Source organism: Protopterus annectens, chromosome 8.part0 (genome assembly GCF_019279795.1).
Source record: "Protopterus annectens isolate FY-2018-M chromosome 8.part0, PAN1.0, whole genome shotgun sequence".
NCBI classification, from domain to species: Eukaryota; Metazoa; Chordata; order Ceratodontiformes; family Protopteridae; genus Protopterus; species Protopterus annectens.
This window is the reverse complement of record NC_056741.1, coordinates 1,430,428,328-1,430,446,817: the sequence shown is the minus strand read 5'-3', so window position 1 is coordinate 1,430,446,817 and position 18,490 is coordinate 1,430,428,328. Positions and strand designations below refer to the sequence as shown.

The following is an 18,490-nucleotide window of genomic DNA, read 5'->3' as shown; positions in this document are numbered from 1 at the left end:
CGGCACCCCCACAATGCAACATTAGGATTAGCAATAACTAGTCATGCAAAGAAATTATTTCAAAAATAAGAACTTCCATTAACAGACTTTAAAAATGTTAATCAAATTGGCCTGAAGTCTATATATTTGAAGTTTAGAAAGATGACTGTCTTTCAGAAACATTAATGGAAACTAATTAATCTGTGATGATAAAAACACAGGGAGCATATTTTCTTTCATTCTGGAGATGGCCAGGATCATTAAAAGGAAAAATATAAAAAATAGATTAATACCTTCAAAAATCCAACAAATATAGGGCCTTGTGTGTCTTAACAGTAGAACTCATATAATGAGACAATCTAAAATATTAAGTAAAAAAACACATTTTATTAAAAACATCATTGTATATGGCTTTGAACAGGTTTTAATATATTGGCTATATAAATGTAACAAGCTTTTAAGATTAGTGTCAGACTTATGGTAAATGAAGAGGGTTAAGGTACTTGTGTCAGTGAGATAATAAAGTATTTTTGTTGAGTTTATAATTAATAAAAGAAAAAAAACAGATGTTTTTATTTTGAATAGGATTTTATGAATGTTGTTATGGGGAGACAGAAAATATATATTAATAGTGCCAGTAAATGAAAATAAATGAATAAGTATTTCTTTTACTTTGAAAAAATGAACAGTGGGAAGAAATTTTAAATGTAATAATATGGGTTCAACATATCAGTTAAACACGTATGGAAAGATGGGGAGTTTGAAGCAGAGGTAGAAGGGTGAGAGAGAGAGCAGGAGAGAGAGAGAGGGAGAGAGAGAGAGCACTACTCTGATCAATTTTATTTATAATAAGACTCTGGTTGGAAAACAGACTACTGATACAAAGAAAGAATAAAGGAATAATATAGTGACTGCAAGGAGTTAATGAAGTTATCTATTAGTTCAAATTTCTGTATTGCATAGAAAAAACAAATCACAACTTACCCAATCAAAACCCCTGGTAGCATCTACCACAAGAGAAAAATATACTGGCATTGCTAGAGTTATTAAGAAGAAAGAGTGATTTGAGAGTTAGAGTTTAATCTGATGCCTGTCTGTCTGTTTTTGTTGTTACAAAATTGGAAAGGTGAAATCAATGATGGCAAAACTTTTCAGTGCTACTCAGTATAGAAAAGATTTTATGTCAAGGTTAATTAAAGCAGTTCATCTATAATTGTTAGGATGAAGTATATCAGTTTTGTGAATAAGAGTTTCAGATTTATTGATATAAGCACTGGGAATACTGCTAGATTAAACAAGTAGTTTTTTAGTATTCTAGCAAATTTAAGATAAAAAAAAAAGTTTTGAAAAATTCAAAAGCAAATACATCAGGGTTTATAAGATTTGGAAGAAGCTATGGCTACTACATGCATGTGAAAGTGCAGTGGTATAGTTAGATCAGGCTAAAGATAAGTGGAGCATGTGGGAAGAGGTAAATAAATAGGATCATAGGAGGTTACTAGGCTAATGGTCCTGGGGCCCTTACAGGCCTAGCCAAGAGTTTATCCCCAAAAACCATCCACTCATCAAGGTTGCACTTGAAGAGGGTCAGCGAGGTGCTCTGTCTGACATGTATGGGAAGTCTGTTCCAGATACGGGGTGCCTCTGGAAGACAAACCTGTCTCTCCAACAGGTTTTGTTGATGTCACGTATTAGATTCTGGCCTTTTGAGTGGGTACTGCGTGAGGAGTTAGATTTATGGATATGGACCATATCTAGTAGGGCAGGGTCAGAGATTGCCTTGTAGACGAGAAACAGATCACCCCTGAGCAATTTGTACGATAGCGAGTAGAGTGATAGTGATATGAGCCTGTCTGCATAGAAGCAATCAAATATGCTTCTATTTTTTGAGAAACAGACTTAAGCATTTCAAAATTATGGATACTGATCTTATAGGAAAAACAGAAATAAATGTATTTATTATAAGCCATATGGGCCCATACAGAAAAAATAGCAGTCAGCCTGAATGTTTATCAAGAGAGCTAAGTGCAATACTCAGTACATAGTTAAGGCTGTAGCCATTCAATTTGATTAAATACACAGGTTCCTAATTATTAAAACACTTGGATTCTGGGAGTGTGATTTTATGTACCACTTCAGTTTTTTTTTTTTTTTTTATGAAATGATGCTTAAGAGATGAAATACTCCCTAAGCTCGGAATTATAGGTCAGACATAAAATGTTTAGACTAGATAAGGAAGATGTGAGTTAAAATGGAATGTACATAGTCTTTGAGTAATAAAGTCAATAGCATGAGCATAATCTAATAAACTGGACCTTGCTTATGAAAATGTTCATAGGTTCATAGGTTAGTACTAGGCTATTGGCCCTAGGGCCTATACAAGCCTAGCCATAACAATTCCCTGGCTATTTCTTCTCACACTATTTACTTCCCTGGAACCCTGTCTAGCAGGGCGACTGACGTGATCCCTGGGGTGAATTTCCTTTCTCCCATCCAATCGTCAAGGTTTTTTTTGAAGAGGGCCAAAGAGATGCTCTGCTTGACATGTATGGGCAGTCTGTTCCAGAGTCTGGGGAGTCTCTGGGTCAGGAACCTATCCCTCCAGCATGTTTTGTTTATTGTGATGACAAGGTTTAGATCCCTAGAGCATGTGGCTCTGAGGGATTGGGATTTCTTTAAGTGCAGCATGTCCAATAGCTCTGCATTTCACATGACCTTATATGTTAAGCAGAGATCGCTTCTGAGTAGACGATATGCAACAGAGTATAGCTGGAGTTTTTTAAGGCGGTCAGCATAGGGCATCTGCTTTAGGCCTGTGATTCTTTTAGTGAGGTATTCCTGTGGCCTTTCCAGTTGTTGCAGATGTCTTGAGAGGTACATACCAAATGGGGCATTGTATTCTATAATGGGTCTAATGAGGGATGAGTACAGTGGGACAATGACCTCCGTTTGTTCTGGATGAAAAGCCCTTAGTGATGAGGTGTGCCACATAGAAGGATTTCCTGATTGTTATGGTGATGTGGTTATCGAAGGTGAGACCACTTTCCACCTGTGTCCCTAAGTCTCTTATCACACTTTCAGAGTTTAGTGTACTGCCACCTATGTGGTAATTCACGGGTACATGTTTTTCCCAGAGGGGATAACTTAATATTTCTTGCCATTGAGCTTGAGCCCATGGCTCTGGCACCAAGCATCTGTTTCTGTAAGGCCCTTTTGTAGAGTATCCACATAATTTGGGGATTCAATAATGGCTCCCAGTTTGCAGTCATCTGTGAACTTTGTTAGCCAGAGTCCCTTACTGTTGGCCTGTACTTCAGAGAAGTAGAAGCCAAACAAGAGTGGTCCCAGGACTGAACCCTGAGGTACTCCACTTGTCACTTGTCTGGAGTTGGATTTGGAGTCGGCTACTTTTACAGTGTGAGTTCTGTCAGTAAGCCAGTTGGCAACCCATTGAGTGATGTAGGGATTAGTGCCCAGCTTAGTAGGTCTATCTATGATTCCAGAGTGGGAGATGTTGTCAAAGGCCTTGGCGAGGTCCAGATAGGCTGTATGGACCATCTTACCCTCATCCACGTCTCTGGAGACTGATTCGAAGAAGTCAGTCAGGTTCAGGAGACAAGATCAGCCCTTCACAAGCCCAAACTGGGTGTGGTCCAGTGTTTGAAGGTTGCCAATGTCTTTGTTTATAAGTTCCATGATAATACGTTCCATGGCCTTGCAGATCAGACTTGTCAGACTGATGGGGTGGTAGTTCCTGGGATTCAAGGTGGACCCCCCCTTGTGGAGTGGGATAACTGTAGCTGTGCGCCACTCAGTGGGCATGAAGCCTGAGGTGAGGCTATGATTAAACATGACACTTAGATGAGGTGCCAGTTCATTTTGTAGTTCATGTAATACACAGCCCGGGATGTCATCTGGTCCCATGGATGCTGTATTTTTAGCTTTGGAGAGTGCATTTTTTACATGTGTGGCTGTTATTACTGGAATTTGGCAATCTTCCGGTATTGAGATGGGCTGTTTAGGGGGTGAGAGGGGGGGTGAAGTTGGCACTGAATTGATCTGCCAGGATATTGGCAATATCCTTGGGATCAGTATATTTAATGCCATTCTGTTGCAGCTCAGAGCAGATCTGAGCATTGCAATTTAGATTCTTGACATAGTTATAGAATGCCTTGTGGTTGTCTTTGGAGATGTATCACTGAATGTTCAGATAAATGTCTAGGAAAAATAATCATGTCCTTGATCAGTACAGAAAATGAAGATGAGATAAGAAAAAAAAAATATTCGGGACCAAGAGTGATAGAACTGAAAGAAAAGTAAAAGAGATGAAGATGTTGCCATAAGAGGCAAAAGGAATGTAAGGCAGTGTGGGTTTTCATGAAATAATTTTATAAACATTGGAATTAGAAGTTTTTGCTGCTGACTTTTTATTTTTGATTTGATTCATAACTGTCATCCATTTACATAGTATGATAACCTAATGCTTATCAGACATATTTAGTAAGATGATTGAAGAGGGAAACGAACTTCACTTGACCAGAGCAAGGTGCACTTATAGAAAAGAGAAGAACATGTTTATCTAAAGTAGGAAGTTTAAATGTGAAATAGTAGAAACCGTCAAAATTGTGCCCACTATAATAACAGAAATTGTAGAACGTTTTTGCATAAGGGTAGCTACCACTAATTTGTGTATACACATGCAGATTTACAAAGGAGATGTCGACTACTAGAGGCCAACAATATTTGAGTTGGACTGTTGAAACATGCTATATATTGAATAGTATTTCAGCATTATTCCTAAAAGGCACTGATAGAGATACCATTTTATTAATTTCCGATAATACTGTTTACTCATATACAATGAATTATTTACTACTGACATACAGACGTATAGACAGGCCTGTGTATCCATTGTCATTCAGAAGCATTTGCCATGTCTGTTGTCCCATCCACTTCAGCCAACAAAAATCAAGATGTCCATTGGCTCTGCATAGTTTCATATAACCACTGAATGTTTGTAAAAATAAAGCCCCAGTTCAATATCTCTTTAAAAGCACTTCATCCAGGGAATGTAAATCATATTTAATAACCATATGACCAGGGGCAAAGGCAAAACTTGTCTCAGCACATAGCTCTCTTCTGAAGAAACATATCAGGTTGACATTGAAGGTCGAGTGTAACATAACCAATGTCAGTCCGTCTCTTGTCCTCTCTCCTAACCTGTTTGCATCCAATACTATTACTGGAACTTTGCTGCTAGATGTGTGTTTTTAGTATCTTAACAAGTGTGTGTTTCTAGGAATATATGAAGTTATATAATTAAGTGTAGAGTTGATTTACAAGAGAGTGGTAGTACTATTATATGTTGTTTAAATTATGTCTTTCTAGTATGTGTTTTTTTTTTTTGTCTGTCCCACGATGAACTGATTGCACAGAATCTCATTTAATCTACACTTGTGTAGATCTAAATGACAATAAAGTTACTTTTGACTTTTTGACTTGATGTAAAAATGATGTAGAACGGGTAATGGTGGAAATTATCTAGTGCATATAGAAATGCATACCTGACAGCTGGATTCAGCTATAAGCATAATGAATGTCTTTCTCTAAGAATATTTTGTAGCATATAAAAACTGCAAGCAAAAGAAAAGCAAAGTACTTCCAGTGAGCAGCAGTTGTAAGTGCTAAACAGTTATTAAAATCCTCCATTCAACACTAGTTCAGCCCACCTATGCCAAACTATATCCCATTTACTAGCAAACATTAAACATTAAGCAAAACTATTCCCATTAAACTTTACATCAAAATACAAAAACACATACCACTGATCTTCGCAATACATATATTTATAACCCCCCCAAAATACTATGTACCTCTGAAGAAATCACAAATTGTTTTGTGAGCCACCCACAGTTTTCTTATACTTGGCAAATGATCAAGCCTAAGCCCTACAAGTAACAGCAGTTAATACAATTTAATTAATAAACATAGACCTCTTAGAAAAAAACACTGCACTGTTAGTCATCATAACTATGAAAGTACAGTAAAGCATTCCTGTAGCTATACAAAGCAGACATTTCAGGAATAACTGAAACATGCTTAATTAATAATTGTCTTCTACTTCTGTCTACTAAATAACTCCAAAGCATTCCACAATAGGCAGGGTCTTATTACTGCTATTTCCCAAATACATAAATATCTCTCAGATAAGCTACTCAACTTACTTAATCAGTGGATCTGAATCCAAGAGACTCTAACAGAATTCTAAGTGAACTATCATCAAGCTACAGAGCATTGTTCATAGCCCATTGCAATTCCTCAAATGAGACTCAGAGTCACAAATGAAAACCTTTGCTCCATAGCTAAAATTACAAAAAAAAAAAATCCTAAAAACAATTATTTTGCAAGAAGGCAAGACCCCCCACATCATCCATGGGAGGGTGGGGTTGGCACCTGAAACTATGACATTAAACTGTCTTGGGAAAAAGAGAAATCTCCATGTTAGTCCAGTTTTGTTGTTTCTGCACAAGTGCTAAAACTGTGCATTAGCAACCAACAGTTCAAGTTTGGATCACTAGTGTACTGATTTTTAAGCCTGGTACCCACAGCTAACACCAAAACATATATCATCTGTGCTTACCAACCATCACTTACAAAACTGAGATACAGGTTTGATATTGTTAGATTCCTTGCAGTCCTGGTCCTCTTAACATAACTTTACATTGCTAGGAATTCTCAATCTTAATATTCTTAAGGAAATGTACTGACAGCATACTTATTAATATCACACATTGCTGCATAACGGATGCAGTACGTTCATATTCTATTAATAATCACTGTCCTGTACTTTCCACATGGCAATTTAAAGCCCACAAATCCGTCCTATAATCTCAATGAACATTCATTCCTTATCTGTAAAAAATCAGGCCTTCATAACTACCTTGGCTTCATAAACTTAACCCTTAATACCATAAATTGACTCATCAGGAGCTGTAAACTTCTTCATAACAATTCCATAAGTGATGCAGTATAAAATTTCACTTCTTAAGAAATGGCATTACAGGTGAACACATATACCTAGATTACCTAGATATTATACAAAAGACAAGAACAAAGAATAAAGTTTGTCTGTAATGGAACTCTTCATTAAACTATATACCATTACAATTTATTCCAACATCTATCTTGGAACAAGAATTATGGTTAAAATAACCAAGTCCCTCTTTTTAAAAGAAAAAAAAATGAACTACTGTATTCAAAGACTTCCAACTTTTCTGGCAGAACTTAAAACAACTTGTTTGAATTTCTAAACAGGAATAACACTTTTAACTCTCATGCCCTGAACATAACCCTGAAAGCATTAAAGTATACCTCCTTTCTAGCCCTAATTTTTCTCCATTCCCAACAGACTCTTCTTAGCAGAATATACACGTTTCTGATCATGGTGTTAATAATGATTTAATGAACCTGTTTCAGTTCTACAATATTATGACTGGCTCTGCTCATAAACAACTAACAAACCTTTCAGTCATCAAAATCTTTGAATACAGCCATTCAGCCTATTTTTTTTAAATCTGCTTTTTGTATCTCAAAATTCCAGTTACATTATTTTTCAGCTGCTTTAAAATTTTTTTTTTTTTTTTTGCTGTTGTGACTATGATTTTCTGCACTTTGTTAATTCTATTACTTCTGCATTTTATAGCATAGGCTAGATACAGGCTTGCTGAATCTAGACTGTTTGGTATCATTTGAGCACTAAAACTAGCCATCTTACATTAAGAAGCCCCCCCCCCCCCCGCATTCTTGTGGCAGAAGTGTGGAGCCAAGGACACATCTGAGTTGGACATTGCTGGAATAAGGCTCAGTCTTGGAGTTTCCCTTTGGTTACTTTGTTTAAAATCATTTAACGTCACTTGTATATAAGCATCATGTTTGCACAGGTTTGCGCTTAGTTCACCGGAGCTGCTCAGAGATGCAGTGCTGTGCTGCCCTGTGAGCAACTCAGTTGTGCACTGTGAAGCACTGACACATTTTTCTACCCCTAGCCCTTCATAGAATAGCCACTTTTTGTTAGTCTTACAGCAAAACCTGGTCCATCTGGCCCGCTACCCACTGGTTACTACAGTATATACCTGTCATAATGGATGGACAATTTCCCACTATTTCTCCAGCCAGCCTGATTGACATGGGCATCCTGAGGCAATGTAGCAATTGTCGCATGTATACTGACAACCAGTTACTCCTAAAACAAACAAATACAACATGTGAGAGATGTATATAAACTATGGATTTAAAATCAGTTCTCTCACATAACAACAAATCAGATAGCAAACAGGTTGTCAGCACACACACTTCACCTCTTGCACATAACAAGCTTGCAACCCATAAACTCACATATGTGGAGGTACTTGCTGGAAGCCTACCTAAAGATCAGAGTATACCTCTCAACTATACAGATTTTTGCAGAATGCCCAGATTTTTGCCTCATATTTTTGGATCATTTTTATAAAATTGTGTTTTTTAGCAAATCATTGAAGATTTAAATTAGAAATTAGTGACAGTCATTTGAGTTTCAGACTTCATACCCTTCAGAAAATGCATGCTAAAACAAAACCTCTTATTCTATCTACTTTCTAAGTTTGTAAGAGCAGTATTTAAAAAATGTCCCTATTTTTGGGCCTTTGCCCCCCATTTTTTATGGGTCTGTCCAGATTTATTGTTCTAAGAGGTTGAGAGGTATGGATCAGAGACCTCCCAAGCACAGACCTACTGCACACACTACAGACCCAACAGAATCCAGTACACATAATTATACACACAACAGTGTCTCAGCCAATAAGCCCCTAAGGAAAACATCTCAAATCCAAATGTTTTGGTCATAGGCGACTGCATACTAAGACATACAGATGTCCCCTTGCCAGACTGGACAAGGAGAAGGTCACGGTCAGCTGCCTGTCATGTGTCAGGATCCACCAGATTATGCACGCACTCAAATCTCTCAACAGCAAGTACTTTATGACTCTGCCATAGTCCATGTTGGAATGAATGACTTGAGATGTACTTCACTGGACTATATGAAGAAAGACATGACTGAGCTCTCAGATTATGTATCACAGGAAGGTATGTCCCTAGCCCTGAGCAGCATTCTACCCTCATCCAGGGTGATTGACTTTAACAACTGGTCTACTTTCTGGTGTCATTCCAGGAGGATTCAGTATCTGTCAGCCTGGGAAGATATGGTCGACAGACCAGAGATGGTCTTCACCTGTCGTCTCTTGGCTTTCGGTTACTGACAAAGGTACTTGCCGCCCTCATAGTGCATTTTTAGGCAATGCTATAACAACAAAATTCCCAACATAAAAAATCCACTTGAGACAAACCCAGGGTTATGCTGCTTAATGCTAGAAGTCTAAATCAGAAACTCCACTCACTGGAAGCACTTCTTACCATGGAAAATGCCGATGTCTGTGCAGTCACAGAGACATGGTTCAAGGCCGCAGAGAGCACCCCGGCCATACAAGGCTACAATTCCTTCCACACATTCGGACCTCAAAATGAGCAGAAAAGAACCAAAGGCAGAGATGTATTCATCTTCGTTAAGACAAATACATCTCAAGACTGGGCAAACAGTATGACTCCCTAGAGCTAATCTAAGTCCCACCAACTGTAAGTAAAAGCCCCTTCCATATCATTGCTAGCTATAGGTCCCCCACCATGAACCATGGGAACCACTTGTCTACCTGGACCTACTTGAGTCACTCACTATACAGCCAAACACCTTGGCCATAGGTGATTTCAGTTAGCCTTCCATCAAGTGGGAGTCATATATGAGCAAAAACATGCTCGCACTAAGGTTCTTGGACTTTGTTAATACAAATGCTCTGGAACAGATAGTCTTCACCCCATAAGGGGCTCAAGTGTACTAGACTTAGTACTCACCACATAGTGGGTCTCTGCATGACCCCCTGTGTGTTGCCCTCCCTGGTAAGGTCTGATCATAAATCAGTCTCATTCAAAGTAGCAATCCTACCTGGCACCCTCCCCAAGACCAAAAAGGATGAAACATTTCTCCAAAGCAAACTATAGCCTCCTAAGTGATGGCATAAATAGTTTCAAACCCCCTGTTACCACTGTCAGCAATGATTCCTACACAGAGGTGTACACAAATGCCCTGAATTAACACCTGTACAAATGTATAGAGTCAGCTGTAACTGAACGGATCAAAACAAGGTCCTCACAAAAAACAAGCCACCCTGGTGGACATCAAGCATAAATATGTTATACAAGAGAAAGAAAGTAATGTCCAGGAACAAGAGGGAACTAACTCAGCAGAGGAAGGATACCCTCCACAACTTGAACAAGCAAATTAGATATCTTGTAAAGTTCTCTAAAGCCAATTACAAAGCTAAACTAGCATCTCTAGCTAATGATAATCACAAGGCATTCGTTAGCTATGTCAGACATCTAAAAGGGAAGGCCCAGCTTTGTGTTGAACTAGTAGTGGATGGTACCACTCATACTGATCCTGAGGACATTGCCAACCTGCTAGCAGACAGATCTGGTGCAAACTTCACCCTTCTGTCCCCACCAGACATACCCCAAAGCATACCTGTCACCAGTCCTCTACCTAGTATTTCCAAAGAGCAGGTCATAACCTCACTCTCCATGGCCAAAAGCATAGCCACTGTGGGACTAGATAACATCCCAAACTGCCTACTAAATGGTATAAAACAATACCTAGCAGAATCACTTGACACTCTCTTCAACCACAGTCTAAGTACTGGCTTTGTCCCAGCAGAGTGGAAAACACTAACAGTTATTCCCTTGCACAAAGGGGGGGGGCATCAACCAACCCTGGAAATTAATGACATATAAGACTAATCAGCCTTATCTGCAAGGCCATGGAGAGAATCATCATGGACTTTATCAACAAAGACATAGTTGACCGTCAAACTTTTGACCCAACCTAATTTGACTTCATTAAGGGTAGATCATGCTTATTAAACCTTGTGGACTTCTTTGAGAATGTAACCAAAGCTCTGTAAAAAAGCCAAACAGTACATACAGCCTACCTTGACTTAGCCAAGGCTTTTGACATAATTTCCCACTCAGGCATCATTGAAAATCTCACCCAGCTGGGAATTAACCTGTTCGTCATTAGATGGGTAGCCAACTAGCTCACTGACAGAACACATGCAGTCAAAGTTGGGAATTCCACCTCTACCAGCAGATCAGTTACCAGTGTTGTACTACAAGGATCTGTGCTGAGCCCCCTACTGTTTGGAATCTATTTCTCAGAAGTTCGGGTGAAAATAGATGGCCTGTGGCTTACCAAGTTTCCTGATGACTGGAAACTGGGTATCATCAATGAGTTCCCCAGTGATGCTGACATACTACAAGAAGGGCTTACACAGACAAATGATTGGTTCCAAAGCCACAGACTTAAACTAAACACAAAAAAATATATTATCAATGCCTTTTGGCAAAGGGGAAGTCCCTGCAAGTTGCAATATTAAGTAAATAAGACAGTCCAAGAGCTCCAAGTAGAACTACACACCACGGTATAAAAAGTAGAAACTAATGTTTATTGAGCCTTCGATTAAGCGCTATCATCTGGTTGTATCTTAAGACTTCATCAGAATCAATTTATTAAGCAATTACGTCAATTTAAATAACTCCATAATGCAATCACCTGACCTTCTCTACCCAATCAAAAATCATATGTATTATATTTTTAAAAAAGAAGTTACAATATTAACAGTACCCCCTCATTAGCTCAAATCCTGTGGTAAGAGATTTGGGAACACAGGTTGATATCAACTTTAACTTCAATCCCCATATGTCCACAGTGGTAAAAAAGACCTTCTGTCTTGCACATCTCATAAGTAAAGGCATTGCATCCAGAGCTAAGGATGTTCTAACTCCCCTGTACTCATCCCTCATCAGACCACTAATAGAGTACAATGCTCCCTTCTGTATGTTCTTCACTAGGCATCTGCAGCAACTGGAGAGACCTCAGAGGTTTCTTACCAAGAAAAGTTAGGGCCTTCAACACATGATCTACATGGACAGACTGAAGTCCATGTCACTGTACTTTGTATCTTATAGGCTGCTGAGAGGTGACTTGTGCCTAGCCTACAGAGCAGTCTTGGACCCTACCTTAATAGAAATGCTGCACATCCGCAAGTTGAATGGGACAAGATTCACTTGCTCTAGGGATCTTAACCTAGCCTGCAATATTAAGAGGACATGTTGGAGAGACAGACATGTTTCCCAGAGATTGCTAATCCTCTGGGGCAAACTCCCAATTCACGTAAAACAGAGCTCCTCAATGACCCTATTTAAGCATAACTTTGATATCTGGATGGGAGACTGTAAATTTACCCTGGGGGTGTCACCTACACCCCTCTTGGATAAGGACATTCTGTGCTGATCATAGACTCATGCTGCAAATATAGACCATACAACTTGGTCAATAAGAGCACAAGGGTATAACATGGCTAGGCTTATAATGGCCCTAGGTCCAATAGCCTAGTAATCTCCTATGAATTTATGAACCTATAAGGACATACTGCAGAAGATTGCAAAATTTCTACCTGTAATCCTTTCCTAATTTAAAACCTTACTTCTAGTCTACTGACAAACTCTCAATGCTAAACAAAATGTTAGAAAAACTTATCTATAAATAGGTATTATTTTTTATCTTGTTCAGTTGTATATTTACTTAACACTTGCTGTCAGTCAATCAATGAAGCATCATATTCCTGGCTGATGTCAGGTTGGACGGCAATTGCATGGAGCAAAATTAAAATTTTAGTGTGAGGAAAAAAATATTTTCAGCTAAACAAAGCATTTTTGTCTTACTTGACAATTAAAATATTTTTTTCACATTCAGTCAGCTTAATTGTGGCATTGAATGCCACAAATTTAGTGCTGCAATTAAGTTAAACTGAAACAGAAAGCATTCCTTATGGGCTGCCTTTCAAACACCGTACACTTGCTTGAGGCAAGGCAGTCCACAAAACTAGTATTGTAGGTGTGAAGCAGCAAACAGCATAATCTATGCTCTAAATATTTCTTATTTAATCAATTCTCTACATGGCTTTCATACAGGCAATAACACTTCTACTGTCAGAATCTTAAACTATCAAAATATAGGCATAGATTATCTGATGGAAGCAGAATTTGCAGACTATTGAAGAGCTATTTATGAGGTAGATCACATCCCTCCTTTCCTGTGGACTGGTACAAGTTAAATTAATGAATAGCTATAAACACGATTATATGATTAACTTAGTCCCTTGTCTGCTATTTTTAAGCTTTATCTGGAAACAGCTGAGTCTTAAAACATTGTTTGGAAGAATAAATTACCATAACTTAAAGTTGTCCATTTTGTATTTTTGGTGCTGCTCTAAAGAACATTTTATAGTTAAATCCTTGTCTATGCCATTAGACATATTGGAAACTGCTCACTGCTGAGGCTGGTCAGGAAGAAGCAAGACTTTTCTCCAACATTCTAGCTCCTCTTTTTCACTGTTTACTATAAGTCAAGCTGCCGTTTGAACAGATCATACTATAATGTCTTTCCTGAATGATCAAGGCTCAGTTGGATAATCTCTGATTTCCCTGTCATGTTACATTGCTATACAACCTTTTGTACTTCTGTTAACAAAAATTGCCACAAATTTCCACATGACAAATGAAATCCTCTTGGGTGGAGCTTTCTTGACTCCCTATGCTGAAGTACAGCTGTACATGGGTGTTCTGCTGATAACACTGCTGGAGCAGGCCTCTGTGGAGATTGTCTGATTATTTTAATAATGACTAGGGCTTCCATGAGTGTGTGACTTCAGGTGTGTCACTGTCAATGCTTCTTGGTATCTTAAAATTGCATGGAAATTTATTTCACAACATAGTTTTTGTTTTTACCTCTAACAGATGTTATGTTGTTATTTGGGGGTCTATCTATAAAGATGTTTAGCATTTTCCCTGTTATTTTAGTGTAAATTCTTATTTTCCACATCAAACAGATAAACAGTCACATGACTTGTTTTACACCACATTGCGGATTGGTGAACTGCTTTATCTCTTTTGACCAATGAATCATGTCTGTTTAACTGGAGATGTGGAGTAAGCTGGACATGCAAGTACTTTATTTTGTTATTTTCTTTAAAGCCCTGCACATCCCACTTTAGGGCAACAACGTAGAGGTTCATACCTCCCACTTTAGATCAACAAGGCAAAGGCTGCTCTTTTGAAAACTGCTTTTGTGACCATCTATTGTGCTTTGGTGATCAAGAAAATGTTAATTCTGCTAGTGTGATTATTACTATATCTTGCTTGGCAATTTTGACTGATACAGATTCTATAAAAGCCAGTTTGGCTTTTGTGCTAGATATGTCTTTAGAGTGTTGTAGTACAATTTGTCTAAGGCTATGATGATGTTGTGCTATAGAATTGTGGTCATTTAGTTGGTCTAGTTTGCTGACCATGGCCAAATAGTGAGAAGATATATATGCAGTGCCCACATTTGACAATTGTCAAAACTTGTCAGAACTTAAATAGCTAAATTCTGATACATTGGCAATTTAGTTACCAGAAAACAGATGCTCAGAAAAATAAATTTCTTATTATAAAATAAGATTTTGCATGAGAAACCACACACTTATCCAGTTCAAGCAACTTATCACTTTATACCAAATTAACAACCTACTCTTGTAGAATTTTAGTAGCTTACTTTGTTTTATGCCATGCTAAGGTATTTCAGACATACCATCATAGTTTTCTGGAGTATTTGCAAGAAAACATTTTCTTCCTCCAAAATGTCATGATGTTTGCCATTTTCCATGTTTTGTGATAGAACACAATGACCTGAATCAAGAAGAAGATGAGAAGATGAACAGATGGTAATAACAAGCAGCAGTTTTTAATAATACTGGACTAGTAAGCAGTAATCGAAACATAGCATGGTAGTCGATGGTGAATAGCAAATACTTTTCATGAATACACACAGGCCTTGAGGTGTTTGGCATGGTTTAATATAATCAAATTTTTATCTGATTCATTCACTCAAAACATCATTCATCTCCCACCAGTGTGGTCATGCATGAGAAGTCTAGTTCAGCTGTTTTATCACATTAAGTTTATACATGTTCGTAGATTTTACTTAGCCTGGTGTGAAACTGACACCTTAAACAGTCATCATGCGAGAAGCTAACTCCATTTCCTAAACTTTGCATGTCTAATATTAAATACTAATATCTTCTCACTATGTGAGAGTTTGAGGAACTTTCGTAATTAGAAAACATGTCATTGCTGTTCTTTCATCACATTTCACTTTGTAATGGATGCATTCTAAGTTACCTTCTGCAAATTCAAGTTGTCTGTCATCTCTTCTTTTCCCAACGATTGACTGTTAGTGATGCTTCAGTAACACAAATGCTGCATAACTGTATACAACGCCATTCAAGTGTACCCGTTCTTTACTTAGGGCATATTGTTTTGCACTTGTTTTGTTTGTAATCTTAAGAGGTATTTCAGAATGTAAACATGTAAGACCTTTGACCTGACAGACAGGTTCTTTAAAGATTACAAAAAAAAAAGAGCCAACTGTTTACACATACATCATTAAATAAGACATAGTGCTCTTTCCAGTTATTTTACGCTGCATGTTAAGGCCAATGTACAGCATTTTAATACTGACAAATTTCAAGTTAAGTTTGTCATTCCTGAATTCATCTAACTTGTTTACAGATTCCAGAAGAGTTATTATTTCTTCTTTGTTGATTTTGTAGCTAATAAGCTGGTACTGGATGTTACTTTAGCTGAATGTGTATTTCAGAATGGACACGGTTCTGCCGTTTAAAACACATGATTCTCCTCAGTTCTTGTTTTGTGTCTTTGGTAAGAAGGCAATAGAGAAAAGGGTTTACCAAACTGTTTCCAATGGCAAAACAGATTGTGAGTTCATCCAGACTATTTATGAGGCGTTTTGTAAAGCAATTGCTTGTAGTACTATTGTAGACCAGAGTTCCTATGAAAAGAACTGTATTATAAGGGAACCAACAGATGAAGAAGGCAACTGGTATGATAACAACAAGCCTCAACAGCTCATCTTTTTTGTATCTTGTTTTTCTCAGTGGTGGCATCTTTTGAAGTGTCTTAAAGATTTCAAAATAAGCAACAGCTATAGACACAAAAGACAGCCCAAACCAGATCACATTTATAGTCACTCCTTGCAGGTAACCCCAGTTCTCAAAGCTCATTTCTGGGTGTTTTATTCCACAAAGTGTAATATTGCCAACTGTAGGATCATGAAACAGTGTTCTGTGAAATGGTGTAACAGTAGCAAAAGTCACCGTTAGAGCCATCAACCAGATTAGGCAGGAAATACAAAGAACAGCACGCATACTTCGAACTTTTAACCATTTCAGAGGACATACTACTGCCAGACATCGATCAAGACTCATGGCTGTTATAAATAAAATGCTACTATACATGGTAATATAAAATAGGTAAGAAACAAAGCCACAGCTAAAGCCTCCAAATACCCACTTGCCATGCATCATGAATGTAACACTCCAGAACATGCCTGTGCTTGAAAACATCAAGTCAGTTATTGCGAGGTTTATGATGTAGACTTTAAAGGAATTCTTCTTTTGAGAAGTCTTTAAGTTGAAATTAATTACTAAAACATTGCTTATGACCCCAAAGATCATGATGAGTGCATAGCATGGAGGGAGGACATAGAAAAGCACATGAAATATACTGGTGCAAAATACATCTGTTTCTGTAGTGTTTTTCATTTCAGTTTCAATTCCTTTTTTTCCAAATCTTTGTAACAAATCTAAAAACAGAATAAAAAAAAAACAGTTAGTAAATCCAAAATGTAACAATATGTTATTAATTTTAGATTTTGATAACCACACATGTGATTCATCCAGATAGACCATTTTAGTCACAAGCTGTTGGTGCAAAGAAAGAATGCTAAAATATGAACGAAATACTACAGTACATTCAATACAATAAAATACAAAACACAGCTAACAAAATACTGAAAAAGGAGAGATGCTCCTCTGAATTCCATAGTTTTAACAAGTTTGTTGATGACTGCAATTTTTTTCCACTAAAAATATCACAACAGCTTGATAGGGGTAATATGCCTGCTACTCTGGTTGTGTGTGTATAAATGCGCCATTTATTACAACCGACATGTATTAGTTTGTGAGAAATTAACTCTTCTATCCTTGGTATTAAACCAGACCATTATTGTTTGGAAATTGTTGCAGTGTCTGTGTCTAGTGCATGCTAGACAGGAGCAGCTTGCCTACTTCCCTACCAGAGTGTATACATATTGTTTGTCAAACATGTTTATTTCCAGTAGCTTCTTAAAATTGCATATAGCATGACAGACCATTCCACAAACTTAACACCCCTTTTGAACACTAGATTAAAACTACATACTTTCACATTTTTAGTCTGTATGTTAATCCCATTAAACCTGCACCAGGCTTTACCTCTTCTATATCACAACTAGCTTTCTAGGCCAGGTCACACATTCACCATAACTTGTAATTATTCCTGTATAACAAATTTTCTTTATTTAGAATCTCTTTTAATTCTGCACATATGTATGTTTATGTAAGTATATGTTGAAGAAAAAAAATATTATTACTAACAATGAAAAAATAAAATCAAACACAAGCACATATAGACACCCATGCACACATACTTGACTGCACAAAACCCGAAAAAGGCAGAATATGGCATAAAAATTGAAACACAAATAAACTTAATTCCCCCATGTGAATGGCAAGTTCCTCACACTCCCAGACATAAATTTATCAATTTTGTGGTTGCACTGACTCAAAGAGGGGATATGGCTCCCTTCACTGAGAATCACATCAGAGAATGGTGCCTGCAATAATTTCACTACTCAAGCACACACAGTTGAAACCAACTAGTTAAACTAATACACATACTTACCTACATGACACAAGTTAGCTACACAGCATTCAGACCACACATATATCTGAGTTTAATAGAAGCTAAAACAAAAAAAAGAAAACACGGATCTATGCAATGTAAACTGAAAACCAATGAATAAACACAATGGTGAAATGAACAACTGTCACCAAGTTTATTTAGCGCTTTCATACTATTACCAAATGGAACTTGTTCAGAATAAAATCCATTCAACAAACGACCATATTTATAAAACATATAATTCATTACGTGAGCTCCCATTCTACCAATAAATATCATTAAAGAAATGTAACAGTTCATCAGTTAAAAATATTCATGCCTTAAAATTAAATGTATTGTAACCTTTGTTTAATATATTAAAGTTTGTCACTCCTAAGTGCTAATGAACAATTTATAGATACTGGGCTTAATTCTAAAAGAGATGCTGTCAGTGTACGTTTACCTTGATTCTGAAAGATTTGTTCTTAGTATAAGTAACTTACTTCAATGTAAGACCTACCTATAAACAAGCTTACACTGAGGTCCA

The 18,490-nt window shown here is 37.4% G+C and overlaps 1 protein-coding gene across 1 annotated transcript; it reads right to left on the bottom strand.

Annotated features, from left to right (window-relative positions):
- Positions 1-15,794: 15,794 nt before the first annotated feature.
- LOC122808497 (type-1 angiotensin II receptor-like) lies at positions 15,795-18,225 on the bottom strand. The gene is made up of 2 exons (XM_044079452.1): positions 18,144-18,225; positions 15,795-16,825 (listed from the first exon to the last, which is right to left on the bottom strand). The coding sequence occupies exons 1-2, from the start codon at positions 18,223-18,225 to the stop codon at positions 15,795-15,797; spliced, it is 1,113 nt and encodes a 370-aa protein (XP_043935387.1).
- Between the last annotated feature and the right edge of the window lie 265 nt (positions 18,226-18,490).